This window comes from Schistocerca piceifrons, chromosome 1 (assembly GCF_021461385.2).
Source record: "Schistocerca piceifrons isolate TAMUIC-IGC-003096 chromosome 1, iqSchPice1.1, whole genome shotgun sequence".
Taxonomy (NCBI): Eukaryota; Metazoa; Arthropoda; class Insecta; order Orthoptera; family Acrididae; genus Schistocerca; species Schistocerca piceifrons.
Genome location: NC_060138.1, coordinates 1,014,326,968 through 1,014,341,294, shown reverse-complemented (window position 1 = coordinate 1,014,341,294; position 14,327 = coordinate 1,014,326,968). Strand labels below are relative to the sequence as shown.

At 38.6% G+C, this 14,327-nt stretch overlaps 1 protein-coding gene across 1 annotated transcript in view; it reads right to left on the bottom strand.

The window, feature by feature from the left end:
- The window catches only part of LOC124777202 (UPF0602 protein C4orf47 homolog), a 130,554-nt gene that overhangs the window by 54,735 nt on the left and 61,492 nt on the right, over positions 1–14,327 (bottom strand). The window contains exon 5 of the mRNA XM_047252520.1: positions 7,106–7,232. Coding sequence (XP_047108476.1) covers positions 7,106–7,232 — 127 coding nt within the window. The remainder of the gene's footprint in view (positions 1–7,105; positions 7,233–14,327) is intronic.

The window sequence follows — 14,327 nt, the reverse complement described above, 5'->3', positions numbered from 1 at the left end:
AGATGTGGACTAATCTATTGGTTATGAACTGTAGATTAAAACAAAAGAAATTTCAGAAAGGTGGGAATTTAAGGAGATGGGACCTGGATAAACTGACAGAACCAGAGGTTGTAGAGAGTTTTAGGGAGAGCATTAGGGAACGATTGACAAGAATGGGGGAAAGAAATACAGTAGAAGAAGAATTGGTAGCTTTGAGAGATGAAATAGTGAATGCAGCAGAGGATCAAGTAGGTAAAAAGACAAGGGCTAATAGAAATCCTTGGGTAACAGAAGAGATACTGAATTTAATTGATGAAAGGAGAAAATACAAAAATGCAGTAAATGAAGCAGGCAGAAAGGAATACAAACGTCTCAAAAATGAGATCGACAGGAAGTGCAAAAGTGCTAAGCAGGGATGGCGAGAGTACAAATGTAAGGATGTAGAGGCATATATCTCTAGGGGTAAGATAGATACTGCCTACAGGAAAATTAAATAGACCTTTGGAGAAAAGAGAACCACTTGCATGAATATCAAGAGCTCAAATGGAAACCCAGTTCTAAGCAAAGAAGGGAAAGCAGAAAGGTGGAAGGAGTAAATAGAGGGTCTATACAAGGGCGATGTTCTTGAGGACAATATTATGGAAATGGAAGAGGATGTTGATGAAGATGAAATGGGAGATACCATACTGCATGAAGAGTTTGACAGAGCACTGAAAGATCTAAGTCGTAACAAGACCCCAGGAGTAGACAACATTCCATTAGAACTACTGATTGCCTTGGGAGAGGCAGCCCTAACAAAACTCTACCTTCTGGTGAGCAAGATGTATGAGACAGGTGAAATACCCTCACACTTCAAGAATAATATAATAATTCCAATCCCAAAGAAAGCAGGTGTTGGCAGATGTGAAAATTACCGAACTATCAGTTTAATAAGCCACAGCTGCAAAATACTAACACAAATTCTTTACAGATGAATGGAAGAACTGGTAGAAGCCGACCTCAGGGAAGATTAGTTTTGATTCCGAAGAAATGTTGGAACACGTGATGCAATACTGACCCTACGACTTAAGTTAGAAAATAGATAAGGAAAGGCAAACACATGTTTCTAGCATTTGTAGACTTAGAGAAAGCTTTTGACAATGTTGACTGGAATACTCTCTTTCAAATTCTGCAGGTGGCGGGGGTAAAATACAGGGAGCGAAAGGCTATTTACAATTTGTACAGAAACCAGATGGCAGTTATAAGAGTCGAGGGGCACGAAAGGTTAGCAGTGGTTGGGAAGGGAGTGAGACAGGGTTTTAGCCTATCCCCAATGTTGTTCAATCTGTATATTGAGTAAGCAGTAAAGGAAATAAAAGAAAAATTTGGAGTAGGAATTAAAATCCATGGAGAAGAAATTAAAACCTTGAGGTTCGCCGATGACATTGTAATTCTGTCAGAGAGAGCACAGGGCCTGGAAGAGCAGCTGAATGGAATGAACAGTGTCTTGAAAGGAGGATATAAGATGAACATCAACAAAATCAAAATGAGGAGAATGGAATATAGTCCAATTAAAGCAGGTGATGCTGAGGGTATTAGATTAGGAAATGAGATGCTTAAAGTAGTAAATGAGTTTTGCTATTTGGGGTGCAAAATAACTGATGATGGTTGGACTAGGGAAGATATAAAATTTAGACTGGCAATGGCAAGGAAAGCATTTTTGAAGAAGAGAAATTTGTTAACATCGAGTATAGATTTAAGTGTTGGGAAGTCATTTCTGAAAGTATTTGTATGGAGTGTAGCCATGTATGGAAGTGAAACATGGACGATAAATAGTTTAGACAAAAAGAGAATAGAAGCTTTTGAAATGTGGTGCTACAGAAGAATGCTGAAGATTAGATGGGTAGATCACATAACTAATGAGGAGGTATTGGATAGAATTGGGGAGAAGAGGAGTTTGTGGCACAACTTTACTAGAAGAAGGGATCAGTAGGTAGGCTATATTCTGAGGCATCAAGGGATCACCAATTTAGTATTGGAGGGCAGCGTGGAGGGTAAAAATCGTAGAGGAGACCAAGAGATGAATACACTAAACAGATTCAAAAGGATGTGGGTTGCAGTAGGTACTGGGAGATGAAGAAGCTTGCACAGGATAGAGTAGCATGGAGAGCTGCATCAAACCAGTCTCTGGACTGAAGACCACAACAACAACATACATAATAGGTGGAATTAAATAGGTCTAGTACCTCAGGCATCATGTCATGCTAATCTGGTAAAAACTTTGTCTCCTTCAAATTTATAACATTGGATTAAATTGTACCTCAATTTGAGGATGCATTTTGCAAAAAAAATTGCATCAGTTTCTGTGTAATTTTTTTAATAACCCTAAGCAGGTTCAAAAATATTCAAAATACTTTTAGTTTCTTTAGAAAGTGTGCTGCATTACCGGATATCAACAAAAAATCTGTAAAACAAATACATTATAAACAGTGCCTGAAAGAAATAAGTGTTGATTTTTACATGATATTGAGCCGGAGATGTACCCTGTATCCTTAATAGAATATCTTCTGGAACATTCTTTTTACTCTCTTTATGAGTTCTTTGACATAAACACTTCCACATTACAAGTCAGATATGGCTCATTGACTTTTAATATTTGCTGTTACCACTCTGTAACTAAACATGATGACTTAAGTCAGATTAACAATGTACTTCACCTCTAGCAAAGTTGTAACTTCATATGGAATAATTGTAATTTATTATTGTATTGTTTTACACCTCTGTTTTACTGTAGGAAGTGCCTAAGCTTGGAATTGTTAACAAATGTTGTACCTTTGCACATAATGCAATTTGTATCTATTAGCATCTATAAGTAGGCTACTGTTCTCATGTATAATTATGACTCATTCCGCATCCATACAATTATCTTGTATAGTGGATCTATGGAACATGAATACATAAATAAATAAATAAGTAAAACACGCTGATAGTGGCAATCCACCTACATCCATTCATGCTTGATGTCTTCCTCAATGCTAATCTCATCTTTCAGCAGTATAATTGCCCATGTCTTGGAGCCAGAATCATGCTGCAGTGGTTTGAGGAGCATTACAGTGAACTCACGCTGATGTCCCAGGGGACCAAATTCACCTGATGTAAATGCTATGGAAACCATATGGATCACTACCGGATGCCATCACTGCATACGCTAATCAGTGGCCCATTATTGACACAAATTACATGACCTATGGATAGACATCTAATGCCACATACCTCCACAAACCTACCAACAAACTGTGGAATCCCTGATATGCTGAATCAGTGATGTACTTCGTTTGAAATATGAACAAATGAGCTACTAAGCAGGTGGCTTAATGTTTTGGATGACCAGTGTATTATCTTTCCCAAAATTTTTGAGAATGTGGGCGAAACTGGAATTAAACAGAAGTTTGATGGTATTGCTTCATCTCCTTTCTCATACAAAGGCTTAACTATAGTGTATTTCAAACATTCAGCAAATGTTCCACACATGAAGACTAGTTACACAAATAACCAAAACGTCACTAAAGTCAGAGGCACACTATTTGATCAGCTTTGTTGATGTATTATCATACCCACCAGACTTTTTTTTTTTATTTTAAGGAGTTGATGGTGAACATTATTTCTTCTGGTTTTGCCATCTCCAGAGCACTTGGAAACCAACGTATTTTCAGCTTACATTTCTTTTTTCTGTGCTTACTCTTTGGGAGGCTTGGTAGTTCATGCCAAAACATCTCAATGAAAAAAAGGTAGTATAGTAGTAGTGCGCTTTGTATGTGTGTGTTTATCCAGAAAACATACATTAACAGTGATGACATGTGTTATAATTCAACTACCTATCCTTATCCACACCTCAATATGCACCACTCACTTTAAAATTACAACAGAAGCAGCAGAGGATCAAATTGGGAATAAGACAAGGCACAGTATAAATCCTTGGATAGCACATCAGATACTAAATATAACTGACAAAATGAAAAAAATAAAATAACACAGCAGTCAAAGCAAGCAAAAGGGAAAACAGATCTGTCAAAATAAGATTTACAGAAAGTGCTAAATGGCAAAGCAGGAACAGTGTAACAATACAAGTATCATTACCACCTTCTATAAACTGTTTCATTTCAGTAATATAAAATTTTTGTTTGTAACTTGTTATTACGCATTTTAGGCATGCATAGATGGATAACAATATACAGAAGGCAGTGAGGTGTTAGAGCAGGCATGGCATCCTTCTGCTATCTAGCAGTAACAGTGATAAAATGAGCTCACCTATCACTGTACAGTGCTGCCACCAGACAGATAAGTAAGGAATCTTAAATTGTACGGTAGTTCCACAGTTTTGAACTTTACTGTTTAAATAATGACTTGTGTATTGTTATATGTATCTTGTAAAACTGATTTCATCATTGTAATTGTCATGGAACTTAAGTAAATACAAATGTACAGGGCCATGACTATAGTTTTAAGATATAATCAGTAGGGACTTCATCACGGAAGGGTTTTGGTGACAGAATTAGAACATGAATATTACATTGTGCTGGACAATATTGAACAAAATTGTGATATAAACCTCACATGGGTGTGATAAAGTTGTTGTTATTAATTCTGCAAGTTTTAAGCAACTCTTATGCGAGAAAGAAGAGGTGGCTATACAGGGTGGAGAAAATCTGTCACAAAATTTTAGCCCTGGATAGCTTGTGCCAGTAGGAACCAAAATTGCTAACATTGTGTAGGTCGACAACCACAATCTCTAAACTACAGAAACGTGGCACTACACACGCCAATTGGTCATGGGATAGTTCATGTACAGAAAGTCTTTTACAAATTGTGTTGGCACTGAAAACGGCCTTTTTTGTAGCTAGGACTGTTTACTTAAAGCAGGTGCTTGAATTGGTGACCCTCTGACATGACACAAGCTTGGTAACATTGAATGGTGCTTTGCCAAACTCTTTCAAAGATTCCTGGCATTGCCCTGATGTGACTGGTGGCATGTCGAATGCAATCCATTAATTCCTCTTCATTTCTAGATGGTTTGCATCCAGGTGGGTGAACTAGAACCTTGAAGAATCCTGACAGGAAAAATTTCGGTGGCATAGGGTCTGGTGATCGCCGGGACCATGTCCTACAAGCACCTCTGCCAATTACCCGGCTGTCAAAGAGTTCATGTAAATATCTGCGCACAACATGACTGTTATGTGTGGGCAACCTATCATGGTGCAACCGCATGCGTAATAGTATGTCCAGGGGAACATCTTCCAGCATGCTGGGTAGTGTTTCTTGCAAAAAGTGAGGGTAATTTGCCCCAGTAAGACGAGGAGGTAGCTGGACCAACCCAATCAGATGGCCACCCGCAATGCCTGACCAAATGTTAAGTGAAAATCGTTCCTGGGGTCCATGGACATCCATGACATGAGGATTTGCCCCTTGCACGGTAATGAACATTTCAAGTGTTATAAAGACCATCCCAATGGAAGATGCACTTGTCGGTAAACAACACAGAGGCGGGAAGTTGGGTTATTGTGCAACACGTCACAGAAACCACCGGCAAAACCCTAGCCTATGTTCATAGTCTGCCACAGGATTTAGGTCTAGGACAGGGTGGAAACTAAATGGATGCTGGCCATCATCCCTCAAAAACTCCCAGAGTAAGCGATAAGTGACCCCCATGTTGTGTCCATCTGCTCGAGTACTTGCCGTAGGTGCATCCTCGAAGTGCTTGAGAACAGTCTCTTCAAATGCAGAATCCCGTTATGTTCGAGGTCTTCCAGCATCACCATGATATCCTGCTAATGAGTCTATTTTGTCAAGTCACCAGTGAATTGCTGTAAATGTTTGTGGGTGAGGGTGGTGTCTTGCTGGATACCGTTCCTCATACATCCGACAAGCTTCATGCGCATTACCATTGGCCAGTCCATAAACAAAAACAACATCTCATTGTTCTTCAAACGAATACTGTGTCGCCATGCTTACTGTAAGACTCAATCAAAGGTGATGTGTGTGTGCTCCAAAGTGAGGCTTATGTGTGAATGCCTGCCTCTGATTTGAGGTGGAGACAAACAGCGAGACCTATTCGACACATGTGCATATCACTTTGGAGCAGTGGTGGGGCGAGGTACATTTGTATATGAACAGAGAACCATACCACTGCCTGTCAACCAACAAATGGCAACAAGGAAATGCCACAGCCAATCAGAGCCCGTAGCGCCAAGTTTCCTTAGTTTAAATATGGTGCATTGTCGACCTACACAACACTAGTAATTTAGTTTCCTCCAGGCACCAGCTATCCAGGGTTAAAATTTCATGACACAGTTTTTCTCCACCCTGTATATTTTTGTGGACCAGTTTGAAGGGTCATATGCTGGCTTATAGCATGCATTACGTTGCAGCAAGATCTACTGTGTTGACCAAGTATGATGACAGAAAGTACTACATCTAAGCCACAATTAAAAGCAGCAAACTCATTGTACTGTAACAATTCTCCTTAGATGCTGCAAGCAGTGCTCACCACCTGTGAAAAGACTAATGTATATGTTTTATTGTTGCAGTTCAGTGTATCAGTGTATTAGTTTTCATAATGGGACGATATGTCGTAAAAGTCATGACCTTCTTTCTCTTTTTTCCGAAGTTATTTGACCTGGTCATAAATATAACAAGTTACTGGCATTACTGAGTAAAACATCACAGTGTTGCCCAATAATTTTTACCAGCTCTGCTGTCATAAATATTACTACAAATTGCAAGCAGCATTGCAGAAGAAGACACCAAAAGGTACTGTGCAGTTTTACTTATGTACAACAAAAAAATACTGTGGTGGCATTTCAATCTACATGATTTCATCAATTTATTTGCGTGTGACAAAAGTTTCTTCTAGTTTGATAAAGTGCAGGATACAGTGTTTTTTTTATTAAAGGAAGTGTACCCACATCATTGCAAACTTGTTTCAACATAAAACATAATTTTTAATAATAATTACAAAGCACATTTCACAACAGAATGATCAGATATTGCAAAGCAATATGAAAGTAATGACTACTAGGTACACTACTAATAAAAGCACCACCAGCTATCTTTGCCACAGTAGCTGATGTCAGTTCATTATTTTACTCACATGTATTCTGGATATGGGGAAAATGTAATATCGGGATAACCTGGTCCACCCTTCTTTGGAGGCTTCGAAAGCATATTCTTTGGCTCCTTCACTCTTGGAGGCTGTGCTCGTTTTAATGGGCTGAAAGCTGCAACAATAAGCATCACATGAAAGTAAAGTGGAAAAAATAAATTTCAACATACAATTTTCCTAGCAATTTGAGTGCCAGGCTTGGACACAAACCTGGAACATTGCTATTGTGGGCAAAGGTCTCACTTGCTGAGCGATACAGGCATGCCTCATGACCTGCATTCTTAGCCTCAGCTCAGCCATTGCCTCTGACCTACCTTCCAATCTTCACAGCCCTCCTGCATCCTTTTTCTCCAGTAGTGCTAGTCATGTCAAGGTGTGCAGAAAGGCTTCTGTGAAACTTTTGGTCATTATTCCTTGAAGCAGCTTTGTAAGTGTCCTGTAAGAGTGCAGAAATAGATCGTGCAAACATTCACCCCCTAGCACTGTATGCACATTCCCGCATCTGCTGAATCTGCACATGCCAGTTGTCAGCTGCAAATACAGCTGCCTATACAGAATAAAAATGGAACCTTTCTGCCAGCTGGGTGTTGTGTTGTTACCAGCTGCAGCTCATCCACATCACGTTGCATTGGTAGGCTGGAGTATATGTCTATATCATGTTATGAATAAAGTTATGTAAAAGAGCAGTGGTAGAGCAGTTTGTTGAAGAGTTATAGACACCTCAGAGTGATCACAAACCAGATCGTCATGCGTTCAAAGCTTGGTCAGGAACCAGCTATCATGAGGACAGGCAGCAAAGCACAACTTCTGGTCATTCACCTCTGGAGTGAAAGCTCACAGAACTCACAGAACATGAAACTGTAAGAAGGGGATTGTAAGGTTGAAGGTGGATAGCTTTGGAAGGAGTATGTTACACAACAGAGGGGACAGAAGGGGTATCACTTTTTTCATCTCCAAGAAGCAGTAGTTACTGCAAGCTCCACCACTGATGACAGTTCTAAAGGTCTGATCATTAATGCAATTTACTGTGGACAAAATGTTTCCTATTTGATACACAGCTCAAATTTCTTCAATATAATGCCATAGAATTAAGGAAGATAGTTGGTGGCAGCCAAGCTGTAAAATCAAATGTTAAATGGCCACCAGGTGCTCAGTTACAGAAAAGTTGTGATTAACTCTGTGATAGGCCAAGAAGAGTATGTGGCAAGTGATAAGGAGCAGAGAAAAACGCTAGAATGGTATATTTGCATTATATTTCCTGGCAACTAACAATGTTTACATCAGTGTAGCAGAAAGAGAAATCCGATTTGAACATAAAGATTGTGGTTTCAATGGAAACTCTGAAGGTCAGACCCAAAGGAATGGTTAGTGCTGCTGAGGTAATGTGCAAAACTGAGTAGCAAAGAAATTACACCATCCCAAGTTGACGTACATTTGAGTGAATGTGGGCACACTCTCCTGGGAACAGAAAAAATTATTTATATTGACACAAAGATGTCAAAGTGCAAGGGAAGTAATTTGTTGTTGACAGAGCCATCGGTAAACAGTAACTTGCTAGACCAGAGGCACTGCTATGTGGCAAGAATTGTCAGTGTCATTAAAGAAGAGCCAAGTGTGAAATTGCATGTTCCAGTAAGCATTGCTAATATAAGTAATGCAGAAGCGGAGCTACAATGAGAAATTATTGTGGCAACAGTGTCAGATATAGATCCACAAGACATGATAGAAGTACCTACCAAGGAACAGGATGTGCAGATAGTAAATTATTGTTAACCTAATGATAGTATGAAGAAATCAAATGATGAAGCACTTGATAGAATCAAAGAAGATCTGCTTACTTAATTAAATCATTTATTGTTGGAGGACCTGGAAATAATTTCACCAGTTCTACTTAACTCTTCTGATAATTTCCAAGAATGGGAGTCCATGTGAGTGCCAATTCAAGGTACTTCAGCAGTCTGGGAAACTACAAGCAATGTGAATGGATTGAGTAGGATAGTCAGAATGTGTTTCACAACTGGCAGGGAAGAGTAACTAATAAATCCACAGTGTCAATCCTGGAAACAAGATCAAAAATTTGAAGTTGTTGGTGGGATACAGTAAAAGAGCATTGCTAAAGGAAACCATATCACCATACCTCAAGCCCTTTGCAAAAAAGTGTTAAAAGAATGTCATGATAGTTCTTTGGCTAGACTCAGTGAAAAAAGAGCAACTAACCCACAAATAGCACAAATCTATTGGTGGCCGAGCCAGGAAGCCAGTGCTCAGTTATGTTCCACATTGTGACACCCACAACAAGCAGAGTGATGTGGGCAAAACCAAAGCACCTTTGGAGAACTCCCAGAAACAAGCACATCTTTTGCATGGGTAGGTCTTGATATTGTAGGCCCCTACCAAAAAATGAATGATGTAAATTGTTATATTTTGGCTGTTCTGAATCATTTCACGAGGAATCCATCAATGACACAAATCCTAAACCAAAGTGCTGAGACTGTGGTGTGTCTATTTGTTAAAGACTGGATTTTGAAATGTGGTTCACCTTCTACTATAATTAGCATGGGGCACAGTGCATGCTATTAATTGTGTGTTGATGGGCAGGTGGCATATGCTGCAGGTGACTTCATGTCCACAATCACAGCTACAGCCATCCACCTCTACATCTGGAAACATCTAGGCAGCTTTTCAGAAAGCCGGAATAGAGAATGTGGTCACACTCTAAAACAAAAAAATCTTTCATAGCCTTTCATTTTACTTTGTTTATTTTTGAACTCTGGATACCACAAGTTAAAAAGCGCTTGATCTGTTTCATACTTTTTATTAATTTTGTAGTCGTTAGGACACTAATTCCATTAATTAAATTATTCAAAAATAAAAATAGTTCTTATTGGCCATATAGTGTACTAAATATTTATTTACCTTCAAACATTCTCCCTTCAGTGCTTTATAAATCACATCATATGTTTCTGTAATTATTTTGGTTAATGTGCAACGTGATATTCCAGTGCTGTGTTGTAAACTAGAGTAGCTCTCTCCTGTATCAAGAAACCCCAGTGTCACAGTTTGCCTGTCTGCTGCACAAACAGCATTTCTCAAGAGAGTATTCTGTTTTGTAATATGAGAGGCCACTTTACTGAGAAAATACTGAAATATGCTCTCATCCATTCATAAGTAATTTATACGTAAGGCTTGACATCCTCCACCAGCAGCTCTCGTAACAAATTTTGCTGAATGCTTTTACTACCTTGACGTAATACCTACAGCTTCATCCAAGTGTGTTTTCCACTGCTTTTCTTCCAAATACACATACAGTGCAATTGCGGCACCAACAACTGCAGTGCATAATAACAAGTTGTCAGCCATCTTGAAATTGGATGAAAATCATGACAACAGTGTGATACCACTTTCTAGTGCCACGTCAAAGATCTTTGTCAAAGAAATTTGATGAATAGTTGATCATATTTCTTTGTCAAAGAAATATGACAGTGTAATACTGGCCTAAGTGTGGCATGCATCACTTGCAGATAGTGCACAGGTGTGTAAGTATGCATGTGTAGAAGTGAAAAGTGTGTTCACCCTTGTAAGCAACAAGCTGACAACTGAGTCAAATGTAAATATTTTCTTATCTTGCAGAGAACTAGCCAACTTTCCTGACATCATTATGTTATGCTTAAGTATAAATATTTTATTTTTTATATATCACCAGTTCTTATTTTGTGTTTTGTCTATCTGTTAGGAGCCTTCCACATCAATCTGGCATTCTTTTTGAGCCACAAACAAGTATGGTAGTAGCTAGTGGCAATTTTAAATTTATTTTGAGTTGTAAGCTAAGTGAGGCAGAAGAGAAATTCCAAAACATACATGAACTCATGAATCTTTTTGAGTCATCTTCCGTTAACCATATGGTATAGGACCCAGAAATCTCATGGTACCATAGTTTGGTTACAGCTAAAATGCAAGTTAAGGTAACATTTATGACCTACAAAAGAGAAATTGATTGTATTTTAGATCTTTTACCCCAGAACAACTTGTTAGACATAAGCAGAAATGATTTGATTTTGCTGGTAATATATTTAGAACAGTCTTTTGAACCTTAACTAACAAGGACTTGGCTGAAGTTAGTAACAATTCAGAGTAGGTAGGAAAAGAAGTGCACTATAATATTGTATGAATATTTGGTAATATTACACAACACACAACAGGCAGTTACCAATAATCCCATTGCCTTTGGGAAGGTTGTTAAGCAGTTCATTGCTGATTTCAGTGATATTCACACTGGACTACAATTATCCAGAAGAAATTTCTAAAAAGAAATCAACATCTTGAATGCACATGTATACTAAATACTCTGTTGTTTAAAATTACCTACAGTCTGTCCACTGCATTAATGGATGCTTCTAATTTGATTTATGCTATTGAAACAAGTGAAGTTAATCACTTAAATAGTGTTTTGTTACATCCTAAAGATTATTTGTCATTGTTTTTAGCTGTGAACAGGAAACTAACTACCCCCATGACAATGATTTTACCTGTAAATATGCAAAATTTCTGTTCCTACAAGCAATTGAGTGATGACAATGCCCTCATGATGAACAATGCATTGACCCCTAACTAGGTGGGCCCAAATATCACTCTGAAGTCTATTGGGTGTACACTTATCCAGTATTTTTGGTGCCATTTAATATCTCTATTTGGTTCCGTCTACAGGCATATTTTTTGAGAAGCCAGGTCTGAAGATATTTCTTAGCTTTGTCACAAAATATTTTAGCGAATGTGAACTTACAAAAAAACTTGTTTCAGTTATAGTATTTTACAAGAGCTTTCTATACAGCTGTGAGAGAGACCTCTTCATGAATGTTCAACCTTGAAACTACTGTCCCAGGAAACTGGGGACACAGAATGCACCCTTCCTACGATGGTTCACAGATGGTATCATATATTCTTTCAACTCAATAATTGACCTAACTTTCATGTGCAACAAATCTATCTCTCCCTTCAGCAAACAGATGCAAGGAACTGGTCTTCTGTTAGATTCAGAAACCTGTGAACTGTTAAAGCAACTTTTTTCACATAAACCACATACCCCGATGCACCTTATATGCAGAAAGCAAAGTATCTGTAACCCCCATTTTACTGTATTGCACAATAATATCTATTTATTTCAGCCAATGATTTTGTTCAGTGTTAGTTTAAGTGGAACAGACAAACTGTACAACCAAATAGTACAAGTGATAAGTGCTAGTGGTAATGATTTGAATGTAGTTCAGGCTTTTAACAGTCGCTGGAAGAAGTGGCCGAGCGGTTCTAGGCGCTTCAGTCTGGAACCGCATGACCACTATGGTCGCAGGTTCGAATCCTGCCTCGGGCATGGATGTGTGTGATGTCCTTACGTTAGTTAGGTTTAAGTAGTTCTAAGTTCTAGGGGAATGATGACCTAAGATGTTAAGTCCGATAGTGCTCAGAGCCATTTGAACTTTTTTTTTTTTTTTTTTTTAACGGTCTTTACCAGCTTCAACAAGCTATGCAGAGTACTTTTACAGTTAATCATTCAATTGGGTTAACAACAACTTTTCTAATCATTTTATTATGTTTGATCACCTTTGGTTTCTTTGGATTTAAGCGGTCAAGGCCCTCTATGCCTCCTGAGCTCAAAGCCATTACTGTTGGTGATATTGTGGTTGACTTGTCACCTATTACAAATGAAGCATAACAATTCAGGTGCTTGAGTGTACCATACTCTGACAGGATATTGGAATTAATATGGTAGATAACTGTTATTAAATGAGCCATTCTGGTAGCTCATCTGTATAGGGGAAGGTGGTGTATGAGTGTTGAAACAGAGTATGTGAATATTTACCCTTCAACACAATAAGCAAATTGCCAAGTCTGCTATATCTGCACGCACAGCTCGTCAGTCACAAATACAGCTGGCCATGCAGAGTAACAATGGACCATTTTGACAGCTGAGTGCCATGTCATCACAGCATGCCTGCATCATGTTCATATTTGTGGGCCATCAAGGTATTGAGCACTAAATTGTATGTATTGTTTTATATATAAAGTTATGTAAAAGTAACTGGACTACAGCTATGAGTATTGATCACCTGCTCCCCTAATGACCCCAAACACCATCACCACTCATCCTGGACCACATCCATTATATTTCCTTTATTTTAACAAATCCAATCATAGTTTCCCTTTTAGATGTTTCTAATTTATCCATAACAGGTAACATCTCCTGCATATTAAAGTTCCCCTTTTCAGTTTTAGTTTCAGCCCCAGTACTATCTGAGTATGTGCTTCAGAAACATTTTCTGTTGAGGCTACAGTTCCTTGAGCCACATTCTGCTCCTCACTTGCCACTAAATCACTCATCATGTATCCCTTGATCTTCTTAGAACTCCTAATAAAACAATGTTTAATTGCTACTACTAAGGCCCCTCTTATAGATAAGAGAACTTTGAATTACTTTCTGTAAGTTCTTGTGCTCTCTGGATGATGCAGCTGGTTGAGGAATGTGTGGGTGTCACACCCATGTATTGAACTCTGGACCCCATGTGTGCGCCTCAAGTGCGCACCTTCACTGCTCCTGCAGTGGCTTGAACTGTTTCCTACTCACTCCCAGGGTGCAGCACTTTCTGCCCAGATACATGGCTGGCCTCACCACAACCACTGGTGCTGCCTTTGGCCTTTTTTCCTTGCCTTGCACTGTTGATGACTCTTCATGATATTTAACTTGCAAAATGTTCATAATCCTGGGATATGAAATTAATTTTTCCATGCCAAAATCTTACTATGTTCCATTACATGCACTTTTCACACTCCACACTGTGCACAATTATAATTCTGTGTTGCTACTTGCAACCCACTTCTATTTCAGTGTTCACTTTCTACACAATTGCAACATTCCAGTAAATTGTGACACTGTTAGTTTTTCATATCTGCAGCACAGGTATCCTAAAATGCCTCCCTTATCCTCAACACAGCTTATTCCAAAAAATTCTCTCTTCCACCTTCATCGCTGTCCTAAACATAGGTTTTTCAACAGATTATTTCCCATAAGGGATGCCATATTGCAAGAGCCTCCATGTACTAAACCTCCGTAGATATTTCTCAATCTAGCATGAATCCATAGAACAGAATAAAATAGAATAAAAGTTTATTATCTCATAACGTACAATTCCAAACCATTGACTTAATGTACAGGAGACTC